This window comes from Cryptomeria japonica, chromosome 11 (assembly GCF_030272615.1).
Source record: "Cryptomeria japonica chromosome 11, Sugi_1.0, whole genome shotgun sequence".
In the NCBI taxonomy this organism is placed as follows: Eukaryota; Viridiplantae; Streptophyta; class Pinopsida; order Cupressales; family Cupressaceae; genus Cryptomeria; species Cryptomeria japonica.
This window is the reverse complement of record NC_081415.1, coordinates 15,588,637-15,616,439: the sequence shown is the minus strand read 5'-3', so window position 1 is coordinate 15,616,439 and position 27,803 is coordinate 15,588,637. Positions and strand designations below refer to the sequence as shown.

Sequence of the window (27,803 nt, the reverse complement as noted above, 5' to 3'; positions counted from 1 at the left end):
TAAAATAAATCATCCTTTATAAATAAAGATAACCACTTAAACTGGAGCATTTAGCATAAAGGTAATTTCACCTAGAACTCAAAACACTAATTGCATATTGACGTTACTGGTGAGGACTCCGGTACAGTTGAAGTGTACTTACAATAATGAGTTGAATAACCCAAGTGTTTTCATTGCAAAATTTGATAGCCTCGCTAAAAAATCTATAATTCCGGACTACAAATTACATTTGCTTAGCTTTCACTGCGACTAACTTTAATAAGAAATTTTTTAAAACCAAATTACATCTTGATGTGAAAGTAATCAGGATCAAAATGATGCAATCTTACATAACCGTCCTCTCCACCACTTGCAAAACTGCAATATTTATCAAAATATAGACTTTAAATCAGTTACTATAAAAACCAGATTTTAAAAATTAGCTTTTATCAAGAAAGCTATGTATAAAGTAAAATAACAAAATAGTTGGAGTAGAAAGCAGTGAATCAAGTTCTGAAGGGAATATTATGGTATCTTGTAAAATAACAGAATAGTTTTAGCAGCAAACGGGTGAACCAAGTTCTAGAGGAAATATTATGTTCATTTTCTAAAAGTATATTATCTATTACACTAAAAACATAAACAAGAAGAAGAATTGGAAGTATCTGATTTTAACAAAACACATACATGGTAGAAGATAGATGACAAAGGACAGGAACATGCACCCAATAACTTGTCCACTTACTAAAATACAATTAAAAACAAGGAAAGATATTTTCAATATGGTGACAAGTTAATTGAACTTTATAATGAGCAAATCCAGTACTAAGTTACCTATATCAAATCAATGGAACTTTCATCTAAAAAAATATGTCACTCAAACTTATCAGAGAAAAGGAGAGTAGGGAAAACGGTAGAAACCTTCTTCCATCAGGATTAAAGGCCAACGCATTTATAGGTCCAAAGTGTCCCTTAACACCACCAATTTCTTCTTCAAGAATCTGCAGAGAGAGAGAATATCAATGTGTATTTATTTGTATGGCAGTGTGAAAAATATACGATAGCACAAAAACAAAAAAAGGACAATACCCTTTAAGCATAACACATGCAAGATATCAGATTTTATTACACAAATATAAATGATTCTGTAAAAAGCTGTAGCAGGAAGGCATGATCATTACAAATTCTAATTTTCATCTTGGTGATACAAAGGCCTTCCCTTTGCAGAATAAAAAATTATCCTTCTAGAAGGCCAGAAAGCATTACAGTATTTAGGCATTTTAGGACAAATGCAAGGAATTAAGAGGCTGCTAAACTTGTACTAAATATATTTGACATTCCCACAGCATTGGTATAGCCGTCCATGATTTAGAGTCTTTTCTTCATTATTCAAACAGAGCAACTTCAGAAATTTCTCAAAAAACATTCCTTTGTTCATAGCTGCCTTCTGTTGTCTTTTCTTCTGAGCATATTCCCAAGTCTCACATGGAAACAAAGAGCTTTCAAACACACTGCAGCCTTATTTTCCAGTCAATAGCCATGCTTTCCCAGCACACTGACCTTGAAAAGCTGGACTGATAGGCCAGATATAATGGGTATGAAACAGTTGAATTTCACTAAAACTGCCAATCACATTAATAGCATCTATATCTATCCATATGTGCGTGAACACGCAGAAAGGTTATTGACTTTCTTGGAAGAGGGATTGATTTGTTGACTTTGTGCTGCAATCTTGAGCAGCCATGAATTGTTAAATTGGAGTACCATAAATGAACTCTAACCACTCAAAAGAGACAGTCTTAGAGATAGTACCATACCATGGATGGAAATTTATGCATGCCACAAATGGCCACAATTTTTAACTGCATTATCACAGTACCCCATTAATGGGCAATACTTCAATTGTAATTGACCTAAAAACAACACATTATTTGCTTTTTATGTGTCTGTCACATTCACATCATGGGTACTAACAAATTGAAGAACGTACCTATATATTTATAATGGGTTGAAGCATTGGCTGAAATATATTTATAATATTACCTAATCTTTAATATATATTATTAACCTATTTAATTTATTATCTTCTGCCAATATATATACAATCCAAAGAAATATTAAATCTTTGTACATCTCTGCTCTGCAGGGGCATCCTGGGGCGCAGGAAATGTTTCATCCCTGTCCTACAGGGCAATGGACATCCTCGTTCTGGGGAACAAATTCCTGGGGTACACTGATAAAAAATATAATGAAAAGAATACTTCATTTTTTAGGCTGATGCTTCAAGAAAAACAACTCAAGATGTTACCTTATATGGCAGACATGCTTCAGCTCGGATCCCACATGAGTTTACAATTCAGGAAAATCTACCCAGGTCTTTGCCCCAGCTTTGTACCTTAGTTTAAAATGTCAGTGTGCCCCAAGGATGTGTTCTTGACAATGTTCAATAGGTTCTTCACAATGTTGAAATGTTTCCTCTCAGAGCTCAAATTTTGAAAGAACATATTCTCAGTTCCTCTACTTGATCCTCAAATCTACAGGCCGCTGGTGCTGCAAATACCACCTGAATCATCCAGTTCTCTCCTATTCCCTTGATGAAGTTGAGCAGCAGTGATTTGTTATAAAACTTCTATGCCCAAAAACTGGATCTCCAAAACATGAAAGCCATTAAGATTCAATGGATTTGTTCCTCTTCTCATAAACATCGCAGCTCATCTAGTCAAACTCCTATAGAGCTAAGTTGCTTTCTGGGTAAACAATACTTTGATTTACCAGAGCTGGTTAATATCTTTTAGTGGTGCCGATGGAAACATCCTAGCACCATAGAAAGATTGAAATAGGTGCTCCCCCATAAAGTAGATTTCACATTTTGGGTTAAATTCTTCAGCATTAAAATAGAGTACGCATCAATATCTGAAGCCACTCAAGAAGTCTACGTCTGCATCTTATCCTTTAAATGTTATTGTGTGCTTTATATTACAAATTATGAAATTTAGACTAGAGGTTCTTCAGAAATAAGCTTGGCATTTTATTCAATTCTGAACAGTCCATGCAAGCATGTTTTGAACCATGAAGAATACAAGCTGTCCTGATACAAAATCCCTCTGTAGTTTCACATCCATACCAGATTTTTCTCTGTAAATTCTCAACATGTGAATGAATGTGCATTAAAATAGATATACCATATGAGCATAGGGATTGCAAAAGAATGGGAAAATAGAACAAGAATTGGCTTATGTAATTGTCATATTAATACACTGTGTGTCTCATACTTATGGTCTTACTGAAGTTAATGCCCACCAAAGCAGAGAACTTATTAGGGATTGTATGTTAAAATATTAGATATACAATAGTTAGAGTTATTAAGTAGTCTGTATCTACACTCTTAAGCTATGCCACAAGCTTCAAGTTAATGTTTGTTCTTGGCAATGATAAAATTCAGATGAAATTTGGCAAGCAGAAAAAATTTAAAAAATATAAGTCATAAATCCATAAAAATAAAGCAATATCAAGTTAAGTTTGAATACATTATAATAAATTTAAAACATTATAATAGAAATATGTTTAAGAAAACATTTTAAATATTATTTTTTTTGATTGGTGAAAGCACTGGGATTTTTAGCCTGGCCTGGCCCTAGCTCCATGTGCGGCCACAAACAGGGGGCCTCATCCCGGACATTAACATTCAGCCATCCTCCTTCACCTGGGCATTAACACCTGGCCATCCATTTCTCCTCTTGTCTCTCCTCCACCACCACCATGTCCTCCTCCTACAGGTCCACCTTTGGCATTAATGCTTTGCTCATTCCACTCCACTTCTTCCTCCTCCTACACACCCACCTTATTTATCCTGCCACCAGCAACACGTTCACATTGATAGGCCATAAACGGCATGAACACCGTGTGAGCCAAGTGGGGATTTTAACATTGATTTCACCATTAACAATGCAACCACTTAACCATCACACTACAGGATGAACCCCATTATTTAAATATTATTATATAAATAATAAATATATTATAATTAAAAATCTCGTTTAAACATTTTAAAATATTAAATTTTAATATGTTGAAATTAAAAATAATTAAAAAAATATAAAGATTTTAAAATTTATTTTTAAAAAATAAACATAAAAAAGGATGCGATCAACAATTATAGTTGCAAGGTCAATTCCTTGAACTCATTGCTTTGCTTGTGCAAGCCCTATCCCAATTCATACTAACCTCCTAGTAGACTTGGATATAAACTCAGCACAGCAACTCTCGTTCATTCTGAGATATCAAACAACCGCAATCACTAAGCCTCTTCCATTGAGTTCATTCATAGTATTGTCCATGCCTGTTGCTGACAGGATGGCAAGAGACAATGAATAGCAAGCAGATAACAGAGAAAACCCCCAATTCAATCATTCTGATTCAGCAGCAGTGGACCTAAAATTAAAATCCAAATATTAAAAATGGTAAGCCTTATTTGTACAAATATTAGGGCAAATGAGAACAGATTTTTAGGATTTCTTTGAAGTTCACTGAATTTGGAATTTCATAGATGAAATTTGGCAAACCCTGTGACTTTGCTTTTTAGTGTTATTTTGTAGTGGACATTTCAAATAAACAAGACAGCTTAACAGTTCCTAGAACTAGTAGACTGGTTGTGGGGTAACCATTAGCGCAACAATGGTTTCAAGAATATCATCCATGACATCACATCCACTCCATTATAAATTAAGCTTTCCAATCAAGATTCTCTTTAGCATTGAAGATAATTAGAAGCTTTCTCAGGAAATTCATGCCTACATGAGACCTCAGCTAGTAAATTCTTAACATTTGTGTGGATATATCTAGAAGCACTGGCATTTGAAAGAAATCATACTTAATTTTGAAACAAAATTTTAGCACCCGGATTAGGACAATGCAAATATTTAGATGCCAATTTTATCATACTTTTGTTCATAATAAAGAGATATTAAGCAGCAATCAATAAATGGTCCAGCGAAATTACTTTCAAGAAATTAACTCTAACCATTTAGGCCCAATCCAAAAGATTAGCGAAGAATCAAGAAATTGGTATCACCACAATGTCAAGCAAAAGAACTACTGTAAAGATATACAAAATCAAAAGCCTTTAAAACAATGTTTTCTAACAATAAATAATTTGTTATCATAAATGAATATTATAAAATAACAGTAAAACTACGGCCTCAAAACTATAAAAAGATAATAATAGTTGCTTCTAAACACAAAACATATATCATCATACCATATGAAAGAATTTTGCTTCAAATTTTCCTGCACGTCTATCTGTGGTGGTGACATCAGATGCACTTTGACCTCCACCAATTACAACCTGTCATAATTAATTTTGCAGATTAGAGATGATAATCATTGTTGCTATGAATATATGCTAACTTAAACAGGAAACATAAACTATAGTGGCAAAATTCAATAATACATAATTTCAGAAATGTTGTCAAATGAAGGGTACTTACATGATCAAAAATAGGAGAAATGGCAACTGCATTTACAGGGCGCTCAGTCACATATGTCTTTATAAGTGTTAAGGTTCTGATGTCCCATAGCTAATATTCACCAGGTAAAGAAAAAACATAAGTCCAGCAACTAATAGTAAATTTACAGTTTTATACATTTTAACTTTTAAGAAACAGTACCTTTGCTGATTTATCTGAAGCTCCTGTGAGGAAGAAAGAACCATCTGCAGACTTGGCCAAAGAAGTTATACCCTTTTGATGGCCCTTTTCCGGATCACTTTCCTTGAGCAGCTTTCCTGTCTGCGGCCAATCCCAGAAACAGAATAAGAAACAAATTACAAATACAATCAATCCTCCAGTAATCTAAAAAGTTAAACATATCCATTATCACTGTGTTGTTTTCTGTATTGACATTAAATTTCAGAGGAAAAAAAAAAATCATAGTAATAGCATGTTATGATACCCAGCCAAAACATGACGCAGCTTATAAAACTTAAAAATAAGTTCTGAAACCATATTAGTGCAGGAATCTGAAAGGAAACGCAAAATCTGAAATCAAGATCTCTTGGAAATTTGAAATAGATGTTGTGCCTAAAACCTGACATTTGGTTGTCTAAGACTGAAAACTGTTACTGCTAGCAAAAGACTGATATCTAGAGTTGCTGAGAAATTTAAATCGAACTCTTTTCTAAAACAGGACCATCTTCTAAAATGGGTAATCCATAAACCCATTTTCTATAAACCCATAGTGGACATCAATTAATTTCATTATAGAAAAAAATTATTGAGCAAAGTGATATTCTGAAAGGGGCTTCATAGATAATTCAAAAGCACAAGAAAATAATACATTCATGCCAAAGATCTGAAGGAGAGAATAAAAAAAACAGAATATCCTAAAATCAAATATTTAAGTGCAAGATTCAGATTAACCACTTACCATAGTCATTTGAGATTCTTTATCTGCTGGATAAATAGTACGATACTATAAATGCACTAACAAAGTCACGTATCATGTATACCACACAAAAAAGTCATACTCGATTTCAAGAGGGTGATTCATATTTTAAAATAACACAATTACAAGATCAAGGTTAAAAATCTTAAAAACTGAACATGCTCCAAACACATATACCATATAATGCCCAATTGATATTCACAAGACTCTGCACAAGAAAATGTGTAAATGGATCCAACAAGACTTGTACTGTAGCAGACAAATGACAGCTTGTGAGTTAGTAATTACACTCTAAGATGAAATCAAAACCAGCTTCATGAATATATGCATTCATGTATTGATAATGAAATCAGTACACATCGTGCATAAGGCAGCAGTAGCACAGCAGTGCAGCTCTCATGGAAATGGAAATAGACAAGCAATAGTTTCCACAATGTTTGAGATGCCACTGTGGATGGCAAGGCAGGCATGAGTGTGCCTGCAGGAGTCACAACCTCCCTCCTGTCACCTATGAGTCTAGTCATTGCTCTGTCTATGTTTAGCTGTGGTATTAGCTTCTCTCGGGGTATATCACAGGAACCATTGTAATGCCATCCTCTATAGCCTTTTGGTTGGATATAGAGCACTCTCACAAACTCTACTTTTATGCTACCCATAGCCATAACAGGCATGGAAACTAAGGCATCTTTGCTTAACTCAGAACTGTTGTCATGATACGAAATCCATGGCGGTGACCCTGTGTTAAAAGTTTTTGTAATAAGGGAAATCATACCTCTGGTTCTATCGATGTAACTATTTGTTGTACTGCATATAGCTCAATTGCAGAATTTTTGGTCTTTTTGATTTGTAGTTGTACTGTTCAACTGATAGTAGTACCGGTAGCCTTGTGCTGAGTGCCTGTTCAAGGTAAGGAGACATTTAGCTAGGGTTGTATCAGAGCATCTCCTTATGGTTTTTGGATTGCAAGATTCATTGGATCCCACTTATTAGCAACTGACGATATTTTTGTACATATTTTATCCAATATATAAATTCTATATTTTCTAAAGAAAAAAAAATTGTATAACAGAAAAATTATCCTCCTGCTCAGTACAGACATTTATTGACAAAGAAAACATCACACCAATTAAACCAAAGATAAAAAAAGTTACTTTTAAAAGATGAAACTAAAGAAGCTATCACACTGAATACACTTCACAACTCAACATTCTTAAGTTTGTAGGCGAAATCAACCATTTCACTGTTTTCCCAATATAAATGTGACATCTAGAATTTAACCTTGCAAATCCAGAAGAATCATAACCACCTTGCAGCACCTTGTGCATCAGGTTGCCATGGGATCTATTCGGTGATTTCATGTAATAGATACTTTTAGAAGATTAAAAGCATGGGCCACAACTAATTGACTTAAATGGAGAATATGCAAAGAGACAATGCAAGAAAACATATTCATATTGGGTAAAACCAATCTGGAAAACACATCTCTAAAATTTTCTCAGTGAAAACAAGGTCTCTCATAATCACATGCAAATTTGTGGTATTTATGAGTTATTTCTTGTAGGCGAGGCAAATTTTAATAACTGTTGATACTTAATGGCTAGACTTTCAGCCAATCATAAGCATCTTTGACTATTTTATCTTCATTAACAGTCAACACTATAAACATTCTTCGGAAATAATCCTTTCAAGCGCCTCTCTACTAAGAGCATCATTTATAGAATCAAAGGTTAAATGAGATTTCAATTCCAGCCACTTTAACATACACATACATCCAGAATTATTAGGATTCAGAAAAGAGAGCATTTTCAAACTAAGGAACGTGGAGGAAACTCAAATGCAAAATAAACATCACAGTTCCCATGCCATGTGCAGTATTTGCATCCTATTTCCCAAAACATGTAAAGCAATTTTTTTCCCGCAATGCTGCCTAGAATGGACATAAAGATGTCCTAGAACATGGAAAATATCTGAATAATCACAGTGTTCTATGGTTGAAGATGTCACTCAAAAGATTCCTAGGGACACCAAGTCAATCTATCCTGTATTAGAGATGGGGTTTCTAATACTATTAGTCTATTACTATGATTTACTATCACGGTGATTTATTATTACAAAACCTAAAAATATAAAAGAAGAATTTAAACATAATATATTATTATATACTATTTCAAAATTCAGAAACAAGAATTAACAGTGAATATCCATCACACACCTCTGAATCCCAAAGACGTACAACAGCATCTTCTCCAGCACTGATTATTGTCCTGTTTAGGGGGCCCCAAACAGCTCTGTTAATCCTACCTTTAGACCCAGGTATCGTGAGTACGGATTCAGAATCCTCTGCATTATAGAACATGGCAGTATAATTGTGAGACATACAGACCATAAACATTTGCAACACCTACTTTTAGAAGAAAGAGAGAACAACCAAGAATACACAAAATAGAAGACAATTAAATCAATCATAGCACAACGCAGGCTCAAATATATTTTTCCTAGTTTCTGTGTTGAACTAACTTCATCAGGAATTTCGCAATGCAATTACCAATTGCCATATACTTATAGAGAGATCGAGTATATGCATACTCTTTCATGTATATAACTTCAACATCTTACGAGTTATTATCTTTTTAGCAATGTTTGTATGAAACATATTATCTAGAACTGGTACAGTTTAACTCCAATTCTCTTCCTTGTTTCACAGAATTGGAAAATTTTAAAAGGAATCAGATCTGTGTCACAAAGGAAATTTGGATATTTGTGTTACAACGCGTATTTAGATTTATGTACAATAAGTATTTAAAGGTTTCACCTTGCAGCAACAATATGGGAAGGAACGTGTAGTGCTCAATGTCACACATCTTATTTAGTCTCATATATCAGCAAGTTACACTACTACAGATCACACAAAGAGAGCCTGCTCTTGTTTCAAACAGATTAGCTTATTATCCAGATATTTAGATAGTATCACCAAGCATCTTTGCAAATGGTCTAAATCACATAGACTGAAACTAGATTCAAGACACTGTTTTTGGATTCAATAAGTAGCAAACCCAGAATTGATAGGCCACAACAGTTAACATTAGGTCCATTTCACAAGAAATGTAAACTCACTCTCACTCGCATGCACTGATACACATACATGATACATCCGGCTGATGTACATGGGAAGGCTTATGAACAGGAGAAAAATGAAAACAAAATATGTTCTGAAGTAGATAAAAGCAAATTTCTAGGCAGGTGGAAGGTTAGCATTGGGTCAATGTAATGTCCCCTTCCGAGTGATGGTTATGTGGAGAAGAAATTTCTAGCCTTTCCCCATTCCCTGAGGCTAGAAAATTAAATGAATAATAAGGGAATGAGTGAATAATTAAATATCAGCACAAAAAGCTAAAGTTTAAGTGCAATATATTTAATTATTCATTAAGATCAATAAAGGGGCCACTTTTAAGTACAACATTATTATTCTAGGCGATATCTTCATGGGGGGCTATTTAAATATTAATATAAACCTAGGATATATTGCTAAGTCACCAATGATGAGGCTTCTAGAGGCATCGATGGCTTTTTGGCATTGCTAGAGTTATTATATAAAGGAGTTCGATGCATCAAGGTATTCATTGATATGATTCATTATATTGAATTTCTTCATTTGCAATTTGAGGTCAAGGAACAGGACGGAAACCCTGTCCAAGTAGCTCTGGATGTAGCCCCAGGTCTGCAACAGCACTCTAATTCATTTTGGATACATTAAGTCTGTTCAAAGCTTTATTGCTAGGGCTGAAGGTGTTCATTTGGCAATTGGAAGGCAACAATATCAGTTTGTATGGTATCGCAGCCAGTTAGAAGGCTTTACAGCACTCAAGAAAAGGGTTCACATTCACTGTTCAGACATCAACAGCAGTGGCAGATCATCATCAGCATCAGCAAATCGTTTGTGAACAGCCCTTCTCTGCATTTATTCATCATGAGCTCATGACAAGGTTTTGTGGCATGATATTTGGAGCAATAATTGGTATGTTGAAATAGACTTTCAGATTTAATGGAAAACTCAGAAACTGAATCTTAATTGATTTGCTGTTTAGTTTAGTGACTTTCAGAATTAGGCATAAACATAAAGATGAACAATAATGAAACATGACACCCAAATACCCTGGGAAAACCTCCTAAGAGGAAAAACCCAGCAATAAAGACCCACAGGTCTGATTAAGCATTCAATTCCAAAAGGTAACAATGTGTACTTAACTGCAACTCAGATCTGAGATCTGTATTCTGCACACTTGCATAAATCTGATCTGCTTCTTTATCATGAACAGGTTTGCACTAGGTTCTTACTTCCACAGGGAATAAGTCTGCCCTTTCAAGTGAATATATTTGCTTTGGGTCTGTATCAGATCTGCACCTTGAAGAACTTGCTATCAATAGCAACAATATTCGCTATGATCTTAAACAAATTCACTATAACCTCCTTGAACAGATTCGCCAAGTTCAGTAACAACTTTCGCTCCTTTAAAGCAGATATCCTTTTTCGCTGTTTGTGTGTGTATTGAATGGCAAATGACTTTGTTATATATGAGTTCTAACATGCAAGTTTTCCTTTGGGGTCGGCCCCATATTTTGGCGCCCATATTTTATATTTAACCTTCACACGTTACCTTAATTGTTCTGCCCTATTTAAGGGTCACACGCTACATGGGATAGGGTCGGCCCTATAACACTTTTTTACAATAAGTGAAGCCCTATGCTTAAGTCTTCCACTATACATGAGAATAGGACCCAGCTGAGTCTCCATGTTACATCAAGAAGAAGGGCCCAGCCCTATAAGGATTTGAATCCTTATTTATTTTCCTTACTAAGTTGCAATAAACAAATCGTTTGTGAACAGCCCTTCTCTGCATTTATTCATCATGAGGTTTTGTGGCATGATATTTGGAGCGATAATTGGTATGCTTATGTTCAACACTTGTAATGAATTAGTCGCTTAAAATTATTAATGATTCTGGCTGTAGCATGTGTTAATGGATTTGGAATTGGAAAAGCCATTGTTGAATGTCAATAAATATCATATTGAACTGCCTGTAACTTGCAAAATGTTCTTGAAATAAATTATCTCTTGAATTGGCCATCATTCTTATTTGTAATTAGTAAAAATCTCTAGCAAGTATATTTCAGTCAACCCTCCAATAAAACAAAAAAAGTTAAATGATGATAAATCTAGGATGAAGAGCTAAGAGTCTATATAAAACCCTAAACCCTAAACCTGTCTTCCCTAAAAGATATTCTTGCAGAGAGATGTGGAAAATTTTAAATAATGTGTGCTTGATAAAATCTAATATAGTCATCAGCCAATGGGAATGACATGATCAAATGCTTGACAAAAGTCTTCACACTTCATTTCTACACCCAATTTAATAATAATAATTTACAGGCTCTGACAATGCATAGCTAGTCATAATTGGCTTCTGATGCAAATTAATATATCCTTTTTCTTGCCATAAATCCACACTTCAGTGAACCAATAAGTAGACCCATTTTTCACAAGTACAACACGTTTTGAACTTATGTTTCAGAGTAAATTGTCAGTGGGAAACCACTATTTCAACACTTTTCTTAGGCAACAGAGCTGTATGAAAATTTCCAATATGAAATAAAATTTAGTAATTTCAATCTTTTGTGTCCCTCGAAATTCAACAAAAGCTTTAAGCAATTAGCTTTCACCCTATTACTCACAAATTAGGAGACCAAAATACATTTTTTATTGAGTAGATAATGTTCATCTTAGAGATTGTTCAAGTTAACTAGGTAAAATAAGAAGCACAAAATTGTTAAAATAAGCATGTATGTTATAAGTTTAAAGAAATTTTCTAATTTTATATGTTCAGAGACCAAATGAGATATACAGCCGTTCTTTGAAAACACAGTTAGCCCCAAAGGCATAACTTGAAAACTGGTATTTTTTCTGACTGGCATAGCTTGAAAACTGGTATTTTTTCTGACTGTTAGCTTTTCCCTCGATGACTGAAGACATGAATAAAGGTATTTCACAAGGAGAATTGTATAGCAACCAAATTTATAATAACAAAAGTCTACCAACAAGTCACAACAACAAACAAACACAAGTTGCAGCAATCTTCAAATAAAAAAAATTGTTTACTCATGCAGTGGCAATCTGATTAAAAAACTATTGCTGCAAACCCTAGGGTATAGACAAAATAGAATTATGCCATGACTGCACCCTGCAAAAAGTCAAAATAATTTTCCCACCACAACTAGAGGAAGAAAAACAAAAAAATGTGAAAATTGCATATAAAAATTATACCCAAAATCACAGGTAAATCCTCAAAAAAATTGCTTTATAAATTGCCATTTTGTGATTTTCCTGATTTATGCTTGTATAAGCTCAACTACTTTAACTTCTGTTTTTGTCTTAAATTTTAGATAAAGAAAATAAAACTATATCATTCAGATTTAATTGTAAATGATTTTCAAAATACTTAAAATACAAGGTTATATTAGAGGAGCATAAACTATAGAAAAAAGATAGGCAATTCATTGGATGCTTAAAAAACACAGACATAATAGAGGAGCACAAACTAAAGGAAAAAGATAGGTGATTCATTGGATGCTTTGAAAACAAGATATAATAAAGGATCACAAACACATCTTCCTCAATTTGTTGTAGCTCATCATTTTTCTGATCAGAGTTCATCCATTTGGTAAGTAATCTAAGAAAAAAATAATTATTTGATTACTATGTATAAAAACTGCGACATGTTTGTTTACAGACTGCAACAAATATTCTCTATATCATGCATCAGCAATCTCAAGAACCAGGAACGAATTTATTCACTTACGCCTTGACAGATCCTTCTCAATCCGCTTTACATGAATGGCTGATCTCAACTCCATGAATGGATCAGTGGTGATCAAAGCAAGCTTGTCTCCTTCTGAGAAGTCCACAGATCTAGCCGGGGAATCAAATTTGAAAGAAAATAACTGTGTTCCATTCTCCACTTTCCATAACTTGACAGTCTGATCTGCACTACCAGTTATTAAACATGTAGAATCCCCTGCATTACAAACCCACATGAGTTAAAAATTCAAAAATATGTACACAATGTGCTCTGAGAAATTATTTATGATTTCACCTAATGTAAATAAAATTATAATAGAAAAACTATTACTAATGTGATGTAAATATTGCGTAAACTTGGTCACTTGGATTTTAATTTTTTAAGGCTTGTTGCCTTCTTTGAATCCTATCACCAAGAACAGGTAATATAGATTGAGAGTTAACATGGCATACAAACTATAGAGTGCCTCTGATCCATGTTGAATTTCCATAACCCAAACCCATGAAGCAAAATTCTTCGCAAAGCAAGACAGCCATTGCTATATGCAAAGCCTCTCCAATTAGGTCAGAAATTGACATTCGAAGACTAATAGATAAGAAGAACAAAACATTTTCTTGCATACTCCCTGCTTGATTGGACTACAGAATTGCAGTCCAGATAGGTTTCTAAATATGAACTTTTGGATCAAAAAAGACAAATTTGGAATCCCCAGACTCCACAAAATTTATAAGAAGAATGATGGATGATTGACAAACCCTCGCCCATATAAACATCTTAATCTATGTTACTGATTTGCTGCTGTAACTTATTAGATCCAGAACCTGGTCTGGTGAGGGCAGAGGTGCAGCCAGGGTTTGCACATTTGCCTATGGATTTGTCCCAGATGTACCTGGGAGAACAATGAACCTAGACCTGTTTTGGCAATACCCACAGCAAAACTGGTGGAAAGATGGCAAGATAGACCTGTGAGGAAAAGTTCAGGGTTCAGCTTGCATGTAGAACCTGACAAAAGCGGAGCGGATTAAGTCAGCCGATTCCATTTTAATCAAAAGGGAGCCAGTTTGACTACTGGATAGCATAGCCAAATTTTAACCTTTTGTAATTTTTTGTTTTGTGAATGAAACTTGTGTAGTGTGATTCTTTGCATCAGTGAGTAGCTGACTTTTTTGTTTTAAAATTTTAAATAATATTTAAATTTTTTTTATTTATGTAATTTATGTACCATGGGGAAAAATAAATACATTAAGAGAATTAGAATGCTTTTCAGATTTTTCAGTTATATATGAGAGGGTGCATTCCAGATTTATTACTCTAAGTTTAGACTTTGCTCTCTTTTTTTGGCAGTTTTTACTATTATGCTTTTAAGTTTTTAGCAGTTTGGTTTTTAAAATTTGGCCAGCCCCATCTGTAGCTGCAGTTTTATTTTCAGCTAAAGTACAAAGGTTAAGAAATTTTCAGTTTATATACAGTTTAATTCAATGCAAGGTAGAGTGCACTACCAGTATCTAGTGTTGATTTGTAATTAGGGAATGGCAGATTCCAATTGCCTTGGGCAACATTGGAATCCGCCCAAGGGTCCAGCCCCTTCCTTAACGTGTAAGGCCCTATACCACGGCACTCCTTAAACCCCACACTACATGCATAATAACGTACTCGCTTAAATAGGGCCGACCCTATCTATCAAGGCATTTCGGATTAAAGAGATTCAAATAAATTAAAAGTTATTTATTTATATTAGGCCGACATAAAAAGGATTTTGCATCACATATATATAAGACATATTCACCACATTCAAAACAATCAATATACATCCTTCAACCGAAATACATATCTGCTAATGATGCGAAGTTCACACATGCCTAATGATGTGAAGTATACAATCTGATTAATGCGAAAGTTGGTGAAGGAACTTATACGAATAATCCCTGCCAATTGAAGAAGCAAACATCAAATTCTTGCTGTCATAAAGAAGGCTGAGCTGTTCCAGAATCAGTGCAGCCCTAAGAGAGAAACGAAAATCGCCTAAACTCGCCTGGACTCGGTGAGTCCGAGTGCGAGTCACCCTCGCCGAGTCCTGGGGACTCGGACTCGGACTCGGCCGAGTCCAGGCGCCAGACTCGCCAGACTCGCCGAGTTTGGCGAGTTTGGCGAGTTTGGCCGAGTCCCGTGCCTGGGACTCGGCCGGCGGCGATGTGAAGGATAAGTTAAAAAAAAAAAAAATTTAAATGGTTTTTTTGACTCTTTTTTTTTGTGTTATTTGTGTTTTATACCTAAAAGTGACTTTCATTTCATTCATTTGCAAAAATAGGAGGAGTAAAGTGAGATAAAAAGAATAACAAGGGTGCATTGAAGAAAAACCAGCAAGGAAGATTTCTTCAATTTCTTCAATTTTCTTCAAGAGTTCTAAGAGGTAAGTTGGTAACATTGTTTTTTTGAGATTTTTTTGTTTCTTATATGCAAAAATTCATTTTTCTATTCTTTTTTTTTTGAAAGTTTTACATTTTATTCCAAAATCTTTTCTATGTTACTATGTATGCCCAGGGTTTGTAATTTTATTTTTTTTAAAGTAGGGTTTGACAAACCCTACAATTTAAAAAAAATAAAATTGCAAACCCTAGTTACCCTACTTTAGCTTTTTTGAAAAAAATGTTCAATGAGAATGAAATTATGAATGCACAACATAGAATGAATGTCTTAATTTATTTTTGCATTTGTAATGTTTTATTGCAGCAACCTTCACATTCTTATTTGCCTCAAGTTTCACAAAACAATCATACAATGTCCTCTTCTAGACCTCCCATTAGAAAGGACCCTGCTTGGAAATATCATGAGGATTTTCCAGGGCAAAGAAAAGGGCAAACAAAGTGTATATTTTGCAAAACAATATTCCATGGAGGCATATATAGATTGAAATACCATATTGCTGGTGTGCGTGGGCATGATGCCGACCCATGCACAAAAGCAGTCACTGAGGCCGTACGTGATTGCTATGTAATGGTTGAAGAAATTGAAAGGAAAAGGAAAGAAAAAGAGGATCTCACAGTCATTGGGAGACATGCACCTTTAGGAACAGGGACACAATTAGGTTGTGTTGGAGGGCCTTCTTCCTTACCTTCATATCGTCCCACTCATTTTGCTACTACTCATGCTTCTGGTTCTGCTTCTATAAGTGCCAGTGCTAGTGCCAGTGCCTCTGCCCCTTCTCATGTTCCTAGCACTGGCAGTGGTAGTGGGAATGTTAGCATTGGACCTAGGATTCGTAAATCTAGGTTGGATACCTTTTTTGCACCTCGCACTACTCCTGGGTCCCAACAGTCACTTGAGAGCATGGGTTGGAACAAGGAGGTCCATGATGCTGCTAAAATGGCAGTTGGCAGATTTTGGATCTATGGCAGTATTCCATTCTTCATAGCCAGGTAAATGTTTTATGTTTGATTGTTTTAATTTTTATAATTTGATTGTTCGTATTAATTTTTGTTGTATATAGTTCATTATACATAGTACATACTTATCTCATTAAAATTATTTGTGACAGGTCACCTTATTGGCAAGAAATGGTTGATGCCCTTACCATTTGTGGGGCGGGGTTCAAAGCCCCTTCTGAGTTTGATTTGAGCGGACCCATTTTGACTGAATTGGTGAATGATGTGAAGAAAGAATTGGGTGATCAACGCCAAATATGGAGCACTAAAGGTTGCACCATCATGACTGATGGTTGGACAGACAGGAGAAATAGAACTCTCCTTAATTTTCTTGTTTCTTCCGCAGGTGATTGATTAATTTTAGTTTCATTTAGGCATTAATTTTTTATTTTTCATTTAATGATTTATTGAATGATCATTGATCTTGCTTTATTTTTTTATTTCAGGGGGCACCGTTTTCATCAAGCCTATTGATGCCTCCGCCCATTGCAAGAATGCCACCTACCTATGTGAGCAGATAGAGGAGGTGATTAATGAGGTGGGTGAAGAGAACGTGGTACAGGTGGTGACTGACAATGCACCAAATTATGTTGCTGCAGGTAAACTTTTGATTACAAACTAATTTTGTTTGCAAATTAATTTCTATTTTGTAACCTCATTAATTACAATGCAACAAATTATGTTGTTGCAGGCAGACTATTGATGGAGAGGCACCCATCTATAGTTTGGACTCCATGTGCCGCCCATTGCATTGACCTCATGTTAGAGGATATTGGAAAACTTCCATGGGTCAAGACATGTGTAGAAAAGGCAAGAAATGTGTGCAAATTTGTATATAATCATTCATGGGTGTTGGCTCTTATGAGACAATACACAGAGCATAAGGAGTTAGCTCGTCCAGGAATCACAAGATTTGCCACAAACTTCATCACATTGCAGTCCATGCTTCGTTGTAAGATGGCCTTGAGACGTATGATTGTTGGTGAGGAGTGGTCTTCCTCATCCTATGCTGCCACCCCAGCAGGAAAAGATATGGCAGACTGCATTTTTGATGAGCGAGGCTTTTGGAGCCCTTGTGATGAGATAGTGAAGGTAATTTTTTTATAAATTCTACAATTTTTATTTAACTTTTTGTTTTATAACTTATTCATCATATTCTCTTATTTGCTCATGTTTTAAATTACACAATATTTTCAATTTTACAGTTTGTTAAGCCCTTGGTGGTTTTGTTGCGAGTTGCGGATGGAGAAAAGCCCGCAATGGGCTACATATATGAGGGCATGGATAGGGCGAAAGAGGGCATCAAATCTATCTATGCAGGAGATGAGAGCAAGTATGGTCCCATTTGGCAGATCATTGATAAGAGATGGCATCATCAGCTTCATAGGCCCATCCATGCAGCAGCCTATTATTTGAATCCGGCATTCCATTTTAGCCCTACTTTCAGGGCTGATGCGGAGGTCCTTGATGGGCTATACTCAGTCATGGAGAAGATGGCACCTGTTGGTTGTACTCAGTCAGATCTTATGCGAGAGCTACAGTTGTTCTCAAATGCACAAGGGGAGACCTTTTCTCGTCCTATCGCCAAAGAAAGTAGGACAACTATGATGCCAAGTAAAAATAAATTGTAAGGCTTAATTTTAGTTTTATTGTATATTGTTAAATGAGTTTATGAGAGACTGATTTTATTTATTTTTCTCATTTCAAACTCAGATAATTGGTGGAACTTTTTTGGCCCAATGACACCAAATCTTCAGAAGTTGGCCATTTGCATCTTGAGCCAACCATGCAGTGCATCTGGTTGTGAGCGCAATTGGAGTATGTTTGAGCACATACACTCCAAGAGGCGCAATAGATTATCCGTGGAGAAGATGAATGATCTTATCTTTGTTCACTATAACCTCCGCCTGAGAATGAGAAAGAATGCATTAGCTGACATCTCTCCTATCATTCTAGATGAGGTTGATCCTGAGGCAGAGTGGGCCATTGAGACAGATCCTGTGGCTGTCTTTAGTGATGATGACACTGATTGGATCGACCAGGTAGATATAGAGGCTGAGGCTGTAGCCATGGCAGAGGAGGAGCAGAGAGCACGAGCAGAGAGAGGAGATTCAGAGGCAAATGGTGATAGTGACAGAGATGGTGACAGTGACACAGATGTTCCTGATGTTGGTGAGCATGGCGTGGTGTCACGAGGAGCGGCTATGGCTGCCCAATCATCTATGACCTACCTTAGACGCCTTCGTAGGGGGGCGGGGCCTTCATCGGAGCCGACGTCGGGGCCGGAGGGTGCAGACTCCTCTGCGCCATAGGCTTGTAGATGTATTTACCTTTGTTATTTGTATGGAACATTTGATGATGATCATATGATGACATGGATTTTTTATTCCATGAGTTTTGTAATATTGTATACATTTGACAATATTTATATATCTATGTTTGTTATTTCCTTCAGCTACAATTTGCGTTTATGCTTATGTGATAGATCATAGATGTATACTTGTGTATGTATTATGTAATGAAATGAGCCAAGTTTGATGATGTTATTGTGTCTTATTCAATAAAGGGTGCATGAAACAAGTTTTAAATCTTAAAAAATCTCTAAATTTTTTGAGTTTTTCACTTTCCCGAGTCCAGCCGAGTCTGGAGCCGAGTCTGACGCCGAGTCCCGAGTCCGAGTCCGATTTGTCCTTGCCGAGTCCGAGCCGAGTCCGAGTTTCGTTTCTTTGCCTAAGACACATCAAGAGTGCAGATCTAGGGCTTGAGTATGAGTGCTGGTTGGTGTGTTTAAGAAGCAGACCTGATGTTCATGAAAGTGCAGACCTGTAGTTGATTCCATCAGCTCTAACAGCAAACACTTCAGACATCTTCAAGGACCTGAGATAAGTGTTGTAACTGTTATATGAATATAATCCATAATCAGATCTGAGGATCTTTTCTGGATGGGTTTTTCCTCCTAGGAGGTTTTCCCAGGGTAATTGTGTTTTTGTTCTTATTTGTTTATTTCTATGCTATGCTTAAATCTAGCAATCTCTAAATTCAACAACAAACAAATTAATTAGAAGCTAAATTCTGAATTCTAAGTTTTACATTAATCTGAAAGTATAAAATTAACATCTAGCTACCTTCATCTAAAAAAGAAATGCAGGGGTGTGAGTGATTTATTAATTCCAGTTTTGCAATAGTGCAGTGTTTTATTTTAATATTTAATGAGATAATAGATGCAGGTTTGACTGTTCAATATTGTGTATTTTGTGTTCATGTTTCAGTTTTGATGTGTTTGCAGATTCTGGTATTCACAATCAGCAATTTTAGTGTTTAGGGTTTAATTTTCTGAGCATAGAATCTGCTTACCATGGTCTGAAAAATTAACTTTCCCACCCTCTCTGAGTAGGTTCTGTTGAAAATAAATAGCCAGTTCGGATTATACTTGATTAAACTTTAATGTTGCCTAGTGGCAATTAAAATTTAATAACTTAAAGCGATTATAATATGAGACTGGTCCTATTTGGGTGTAACGTGCTAAGGCAACATGTAACTTGTGATGACATGATAGGTCAAAACATATTCATGTAACTTGTAAACAGAATTCGAATTTATTGTATTTTGGCGCCATGTTTATTATAGCCGACTAAGGCAAATAAGTTACTTGCATCTCCTATATAAACAAGGCGATGTAATCCATTCAAAACAAACTTAAGCATTCATCCAATCTAGCGATCTGATCTGCAAGCAATTCAAGACACAGCGAATATACATTGAGGGCCTGCCATTATACTCTGGGGTCAGCGAACTCACCTCAGAGAATAGTGAATTCATTCTAGCTGTGTGAATCCAGTCAAGGGTGGTGATTATCATCAGATTGAAGGACAAGTCAAATTCGATCTGAATTCAAGATTCAGATAAGTCAGTTTGTTCATGCCCTAAGTGGGCGAATTTGTACTTGGCTATCCTTAATATAATCTGATCTGAATCTTGTTGCTGGGTTTTTCCTCCAAGAGGGAGGTTTTGCTAGGGTACAGCTGTGTTGTTCTTGTGTTGTTTTGTACTGTTATGTGTTGCATTTTCAGTTTCAGTTATTTACATTCAATCTGATCACTAAAAACTAACAGGTTCTTCATCAAAGAGTTGGCGACTCCTCTTTCTCAGGGCTTCTGGTTTAATACTTCACACACCTCCTTCTCCCCTTGCAGTAGATCTCTTCTGGCTCTATTAGAAGGAAAAAAAGGTTTGTTTTAGGCCTAAATGTATCCTCGCAGTAGCATGAACCTCCTCTGCAGTGAGGAAAAACCTCAACCATGAAGCAAGTTTACCACTAGTTCAAGCTCCTCAAATGAGGGACAGGCAGTCTAAAAAAGAAAAGCTCGATACTGCTCACCTCCACACATCCTTTTCTGCCTATATAAATGGTGAAATCCAAAAACCTTATATGCACATTTTGTTGAAGCAAATGTAGAGGGTAGCTTAAGGGGGTGTTGCTTGGTCCTTGGCCAGATTGTGGATATGCAAAATGCATTTGGCATGGTTCAAAGATTGAACTGCTCCAATATGCTTTCCAATTCTTCAAGTTCATTTCCTTTTATATGAGGAACACTCTAACATTGAGAGAACAATTGTGCTCTGAGGATTTAAGTAGCTATCATACTTACTTTATCATGGACGGCATCTGCTCCCTGAAGCAGGGAAAGAAGAAGATAGTAGCTTGAATCCAAAAGAAACTAACTACTGAAAAAATTGAGACCAGTCCCTTCAGGTGATGGATCAGGGAAGAGGTTGAGATGTTTGAAATAATGGAATGAATGATGAAAAATGCAAACTAAGTGGTTTTGATGTAACTGTTTAACAATAAAACAGTCAACTTATATGGTACATACAATTCCAATGGATTAGCTGATGTAATTTGCTGATCCGTGCAGGCTGACCACTCAGTCTGCAATATCATACTCCTTTTGGACTCCGATACTTGAAACCAATGGAAAGATATTGAGGATAATTTTGTTCTCTTGGCTGAGACCAGATGGCTTAGTTGGGTGAAAAGAGTAACGGTTTTGATCTTTAGTTTCTGATTTCTGTGAATATCTATTCTAAATTATGAAGAATCAGAGTGGAATTGATAGAGAAGTGTACTCTTGATGATTCAAAGATGATTCTTGTTAGTTCAGAGATGATACTTGTGAGATTATCTGTGAGCAAAAGTGATATGGTGGGGAGGTGAAGGATAGACATGGTTGTCCTGTCAATCAATTACCCGTGTCCTCTCTTGCATTTTGAACATAGAAATTCACTAATGCAAGGTGTTAATTGTTAAGGGTATGAGACCATCCAAATTTTCTGACTGATATTTTCTCTGTTCTTGTCTTGCTTAGAATAGCAGTAGCATGGCCACGAGCAGGAAAGTCACAAAAAATATAGAATCTGGAGTGAAAATTTTCTGGTGTTAGTTGATGGAAGCTGAGATTGAATTTTTGCTTGGATTAATAATTTGATATATATAATATATATTTTGAATTACACCGATCCATGCTTAATGCTCTTGACCGATTTTGTTTTTGTTAACAAATAATAATCTTCTGCATCCTCGGCTTCCCCTTCTAATTGAGCCTGCATATAAGACAACTATTTTGTTCTGCGTGACTGCAATGCCTGAGAATAAATGAAAGCAAGAGGGAAGAGTGAGGTATTTTGTGTGTTACTGTGGTTGAAATATATAACATCATGGCAACAGTCTGTACTAAAATTTTCAATATGAAACAATTTGTGAATTCTGATTAAAAATAATGAGATTAAGACCTCAGTGAAGATGATACTTTTAAAAATATTGAGCTTTCTTTTTGAATATTTTCTTCATCCATGTTCTTACATGACTAAACCACATAATTCAATTTATTTGGTAATAAGCAGTGTTTTACAACATAATGGTGGCTGTGACAGTGGCTTGATTTGGTTGACATGAATTTTGAGTCTGACACCCGATAGTGCTCCCTTAACCTGCTGTTCGATCTTGAGAGTGGGCTTTGTATCTTGATTAGTTTGCATAGGCTTCTTGGCCCAAGTTGATGAAGAAGTCGTCCATCATTCTCGAATTACCTTTAGCACCCTAACTCAACAAGCGTAACATCAGGGGACGCAAGATTCCAGAATCAAGCTATCCTTTCCCTCCAAAAAATGTAAGTGAAACCAAACCGCAGGAGCTCATATACATATAGCAGACTTATCTACGTTTGGAACCCTACCGTGGAATATTGACCAATCACTATGACAAGCAATTGGAGCTGATATTTTCACTTTTTTGTTTTTTGTTCAAATATAGTGTCCGTAACCCTACAGCTATATTTTTTCGAAAAAAACATAACACTGAAACATAAACCCCAGACGCTAATGTATTTGTGCTTAGTTGGCTACATATGTAGGCATGCATTCTTAGCAAATCAATCGCTCATCCTGATAATGGATCAGGAAGCCAGGTTACATTCTTCCATTTCAAGTTTTTTTAATTCTAAAATAATCGTTTCGAAAGCTCACTAGAAAACAGAAACCCTAGAAATAGAAATGGGGTAAACAAGGAGGGAAAAGGCTTACTTGAGACATCGCAGCACCAAACTGCGCCGTTATGGCCCTGATACGTCCCAAGCCGTTCGCCATTGTGAGCATACCAAACAGTTGGCGTGTGATCCTTAGCGCACGAGATTAGCAAATCCCCGTCTCTATTGTATTTGAGAAACGTTAGAGGCCTCTCGTGCCCCTTCAATAAAATCGGCCTCATCTGTCTGTTCAAAAGAGAAGAGAAAAAAAAAATTTGCGAGAATTATAAACCCTTGGTGTCAACAAAACGGTATAACTAAGAAAAAAACACAGAGATTTTACCACCTCTCTTACCAGAAACTCGCCGGCGAGGGTTGTGAAGGGCGAAACGCGTTTGTTGTAGTTACCAGGGCGTTCTCTGTTTCAATGCGGAATGAACAAAAATTTCATCCTGCAATACCTACTTTTTTTTTACACACTAATTTTCTTCTTTTCATTTTCATTTTCATTTTCATATAATAATAATAATAATTTTTTAAAAAAATTAAAAAATAGCAATATCTATATTTTAATTTAAAAAAATTATGTAAAGGGCGTCAAGAGATTAATTTAAAGAGAATTGTTGAAGATCAACGTAATCTAAATGAATGTAGCTTAACCTACATGGACGACTAGACAAAATTTTGAGTTTCATTATTGTGGTGCTAGAAGTGAGTTGTTGGACTTTTTAGCTATGATTAGCATTCTAAGATGGAGTTATAGAGGATAAACATAACACATTTGAGCTTCATAATTAGGAATCAGACATTTGTTCTTAGTTGTTGGACATTTTAGCTATGGTTAGGACTATAAAGATGGAGGTGAAGAGGATCAATGGAACATACTTTGCTTGATCATGATAGGATCGTGGATCATGTTAGTTTCTTCGAAGTTCATCCTTACATTGTTAGAGTTGGTTGTTTGGTAGCTTGGAGCTCTTAGACAACCCCTTAGTTTTTTGGATGTGTTTACTTGTATGTTGTAGATTAATATTGTTTCCATCTGGTAGATGCAAATTTATAATATTCTATAATTTAGATAGTGAATCTTTGGTTGTAATATTTGAGTGATGTGGATGTGTTAATAGATTCATATTTGCATTAATACCTTTAGCATGTATGGTTTTGGCAAGTTTTACATTTAAGCAAAATTTGTGGTTTATCAAAGGTTGCTCAGATGAAGACATTCAAATTTGCATGCACACTTTGAGCATGTACAAAGATTTGTTTTTTAGTCTTTAGTCCTTGACTAGAGGCTGTCTTGGAGTTGTAGGTTTTCTAGTGTTTTGAATTTAAATTTTTTTTCGTGAAAAGTATTTTCATAATGTCTTAGTTTTTTTTGTATCTAGTGGAGGTTTGGATCAACATGTTTTAATGGATTCAAGTTGAACTATGTTGAGATCTATGAGTTTTATCTTTTAATTTGATTTCAATAGGAGCATTGGACACTTTTTTTTTTGTGACCTTGATGACGATCACATGCACATAGTATATGGTTTTGGGTACATCAATTGTATAGAAATAATTAACGTCCATTTGATTGTGATATGCAATGAGATTCCAACATTTCTTACTATTGCAATAGGATTTATAGTTGCACCTTTGGAGGAATTCAATAATTCTTCTCATAGAAACCAATCACATTTATCGAATCTATTGTATTATGATGTCTACTTGACTAATCTTTCACCTTTGTTTATTAAGTCTCACATATCTGATCTAGAGGATATTATAGAAGACGTAGTTTTCTTCTTTGATGAAACTACTCCAACAACTAAATCACCATCATTTTTGGTAACTTTTTTGTCTCATATTATATGTGCCTTAATATGTCACCTAAAATAATCATTACATAAATATACGTTCAAGATTCTCAAATTATGAGATTGTTATAGTAATGTATTTAATAATATTCATAAAAAATTTAAACCATGAATTATTCATTTTCTCGTTATTTCTTACTTGAATGTTTTGGTGATTAAATGAACTACTAAAAATGACTAGTTGGTTGCCTTTGTTTGAAGTGTCGTTCTTGAATTATGAGTGAATTTGAGTGTTCTCTCAAAGTATTAACAATAAGCAATGGCAATGTTGTTGGGCAATTGAACGATCAAAACACATTGGAGTCATGAGGCACAATCTCTTCTTTCACTCTAAGTTAAAATATGTATTTATTGAAAAGAAATTGTCTCCAAATTTGGCATCATCTTGCTCTTTGTGCTTTAATATGGTTAATACCTTTGTTGTAATACACATAATCTCTTCTAGGGTTCTATAAATTGAAATAACAATTATATACCAAACTCATCTACAACTTATATGACCATTAATTGTTCAAAAGTAACAAATCTAGAACACATATAATCATTTTTTGGTAGACTAATATCAAACCTAGATGTGTCTAGCCTGTTAACAAATGGTTCCACCTAACTTGTAGAAATATGTTTCGTTGCTACCAAGTTCCAAGATTAAAGTTTTCGAACACTTCTTCATTGCATCTACAAGTTATGAATTTTGAGAAGTGCAATACTATGTTTGTATTGCATTACAATGTCTTAAAAATCAACCCTTAACTGACCTACAATGATCTCATTTAACAAAACCTCCATGGCAAATAATCTATTTAAATTATAGATTTTGCACAGTTTGACATGTTTTTATGACCATAATATATAACTACATTGCAAGAAAATTGTAGTAACTTAATCATCAAGGACCAAAGTTTGGTAAGAGGAGCACTTAAACAACGAAGAACTAGCATAGTTGCAATGGAATCAAAGGTGAATTATCAAAAACAAAGGTTTTTCTTAGAATTTTTAATGAGAGCAACTGTAAAGCTTTCTATCTGCTTAGAAGTCTTGCTACTAAAGATGTTGGCTGGAAATTGGGCAATGGTTCTAACATCAACTTTTGGGAAGATCTTTGGATTGGAAATGAGCCTCTTTATCTCAACTCTTCTTCCAACCCCATTAGAGAAGAGTGCATTAATAGATTTGGTCACATGGTAGTTGATTATTAGAGGAATGGTAACTAGGTTAATTTGGTTCAGATCAGTTATGAGTTACCTCCTCTTCAAATTCTCCTGAACTTGATTTGTGTGGACCAATCAGATGATCTGATGGTGTGGAAAGCTAACCCTACTGGTTTGTATTCGGTTTCTTTTGCTTTTGCTTTTTTACCTCAAAATCATAACTCCTCAAGCCCAATTTGGGTTAAGGCTTGGATTAAAAACCTTATCCCAAAGGTGAATATTTTCACATGGATTCTTCTCCCAAACAAGATCTTTACTACTAACAATTTATGCAAAAGAGGATTTCAACTTCCTAGCATCTACCTCCTTTGTATGGCTGATGTTGAATTGGTTTCCCATCTTTTTATTGGGTGCCCCTTTGCTTAGGAAATTTGGGGGAGATTGCTTCAATTATGGGATCCGTGCTAGGTCTTCCCTTGCACTATATCGGATCCATTTCTACAATGGAGAGCTCCTAGCAAAAATCAAATCATCAAAAGACTTTGGTCTTATACCATTCCTCAACTTGTTTGGGGAATATGGAGAGAGAGACAATAGAATTTCTAGAGACCATGCTTTATCAGCTGAGATCGTTTTCCACAAAATTCAAAGGGTTGTGAAGGAAAATTTTGTCACAGCCCTAAACTTTATCAGACATAATTCTTTTGATATTTGGGCATAATATGACATAATTAGAACAATAATTAATATGTTGACTATTGACCTTATATTTATTTTGAAGTTGGATTATAGATCAAATAATTATTATTATGTTTATTTAGAAATGCATAGAATTGATGATAGATATTTATTTTGTATAATGATATGCTAACAAAAAAATTGAGTTTCTTGAAGTTGATGACAGGTGTGAAGACGAGAATATAGTTTAGGCAGAGGTTACCTAGCCATCTGGAAGTGGATGACCAGATGGAATTTCACACACACACAGAGTTCAATATGAATGCATGTTTGATTTCAATTGATGGCTAACCTCATTAGTACTTGTCGTAGGCAATACTATTGCATTCACTTAAGCCTAATTAAACAATTTCTTGCACCAATGAAAAGTGATTATTATTTTTATTTTCAAATTAATCTTAATTTTTATAAAGTTAAGATTTATATTTTTAAACTAAAAATTATTTATCTACAATATGATTGGATGAAAAAAATTGGTGTTATAGGAGCAAATTTATAGGAATGATAGATTTTATAGGATTTTTTTAGATTTCTTTATATTTGAAAAATAAATGTCTATTTTAAATATAACTTTTTTTCATTTTTTATTGATAATCTCTCTCTCTCTCTCTCTCTCTCTCTCTCTCTCTCTCTCTCTCTCTCTCTCTCTCTCTCTCTCTCTCTCTCTCTATATATATATATAAATTTTAATATTTTTAATTTTTGAAAATATAGGTAATAAAATTAGTTAAATATTTATAGGGATTTGATTCAAACCATTTAATTTAAATAAAATAAATAATTAAAATAAATAATTAAACTATTTAATCGCATGCATTACACAACAAATATTTCTACT

At 35.0% G+C, this 27,803-nt stretch overlaps 1 protein-coding gene across 2 annotated transcripts; it reads right to left on the bottom strand.

The window, feature by feature from the left end:
* LOC131049491 (eukaryotic translation initiation factor 3 subunit I) lies at nt 1-23,729 on the bottom strand. 2 transcript variants are annotated; one of them, XM_057983547.1, is made up of 9 exons: nt 23,573-23,729; nt 23,276-23,463; nt 13,275-13,490; nt 8,633-8,760; nt 5,646-5,765; nt 5,466-5,555; nt 5,237-5,323; nt 901-980; nt 1-357 (listed from the first exon to the last, which is right to left on the bottom strand). In XM_057983547.1, the coding sequence occupies exons 2-9, from the start codon at nt 23,457-23,459 to the stop codon at nt 282-284; spliced, it is 981 nt and encodes a 326-aa protein (XP_057839530.1). In that variant the 5' UTR covers nt 23,460-23,463; nt 23,573-23,729; the 3' UTR covers nt 1-281. The 2 variants fall into 2 exon arrangements, with proteins under 2 accessions (XP_057839530.1, XP_057839531.1); XM_057983548.1 differs by having other exon boundaries at nt 23,564-23,714.
* Nucleotides 23,730-27,803: the final 4,074 nt, after the last annotated feature.

Bases quoted from the DNA above. Each gene is read 5' to 3' on its own strand.
- LOC131049491 (XM_057983547.1), bottom strand. From the start codon at position 23,459: ATGAGGCCGATTTTATTGAAGGGGCACGAGAGGCCTCTAACGTTTCTC. The intron at 13,491-23,275 runs GTAAGCCTTTTC...TTTGTAATGCAG, and splicing joins TTGGTGCTGCGATGTCTCAA to GGGATTCTACATGTTTAATA. The intron at 5,766-8,632 runs GTGTGTGATGGA...GATTGGCCGCAG, and splicing joins TACGTCTTTGGGATTCAGAG to ACAGGAAAGCTGCTCAAGGA.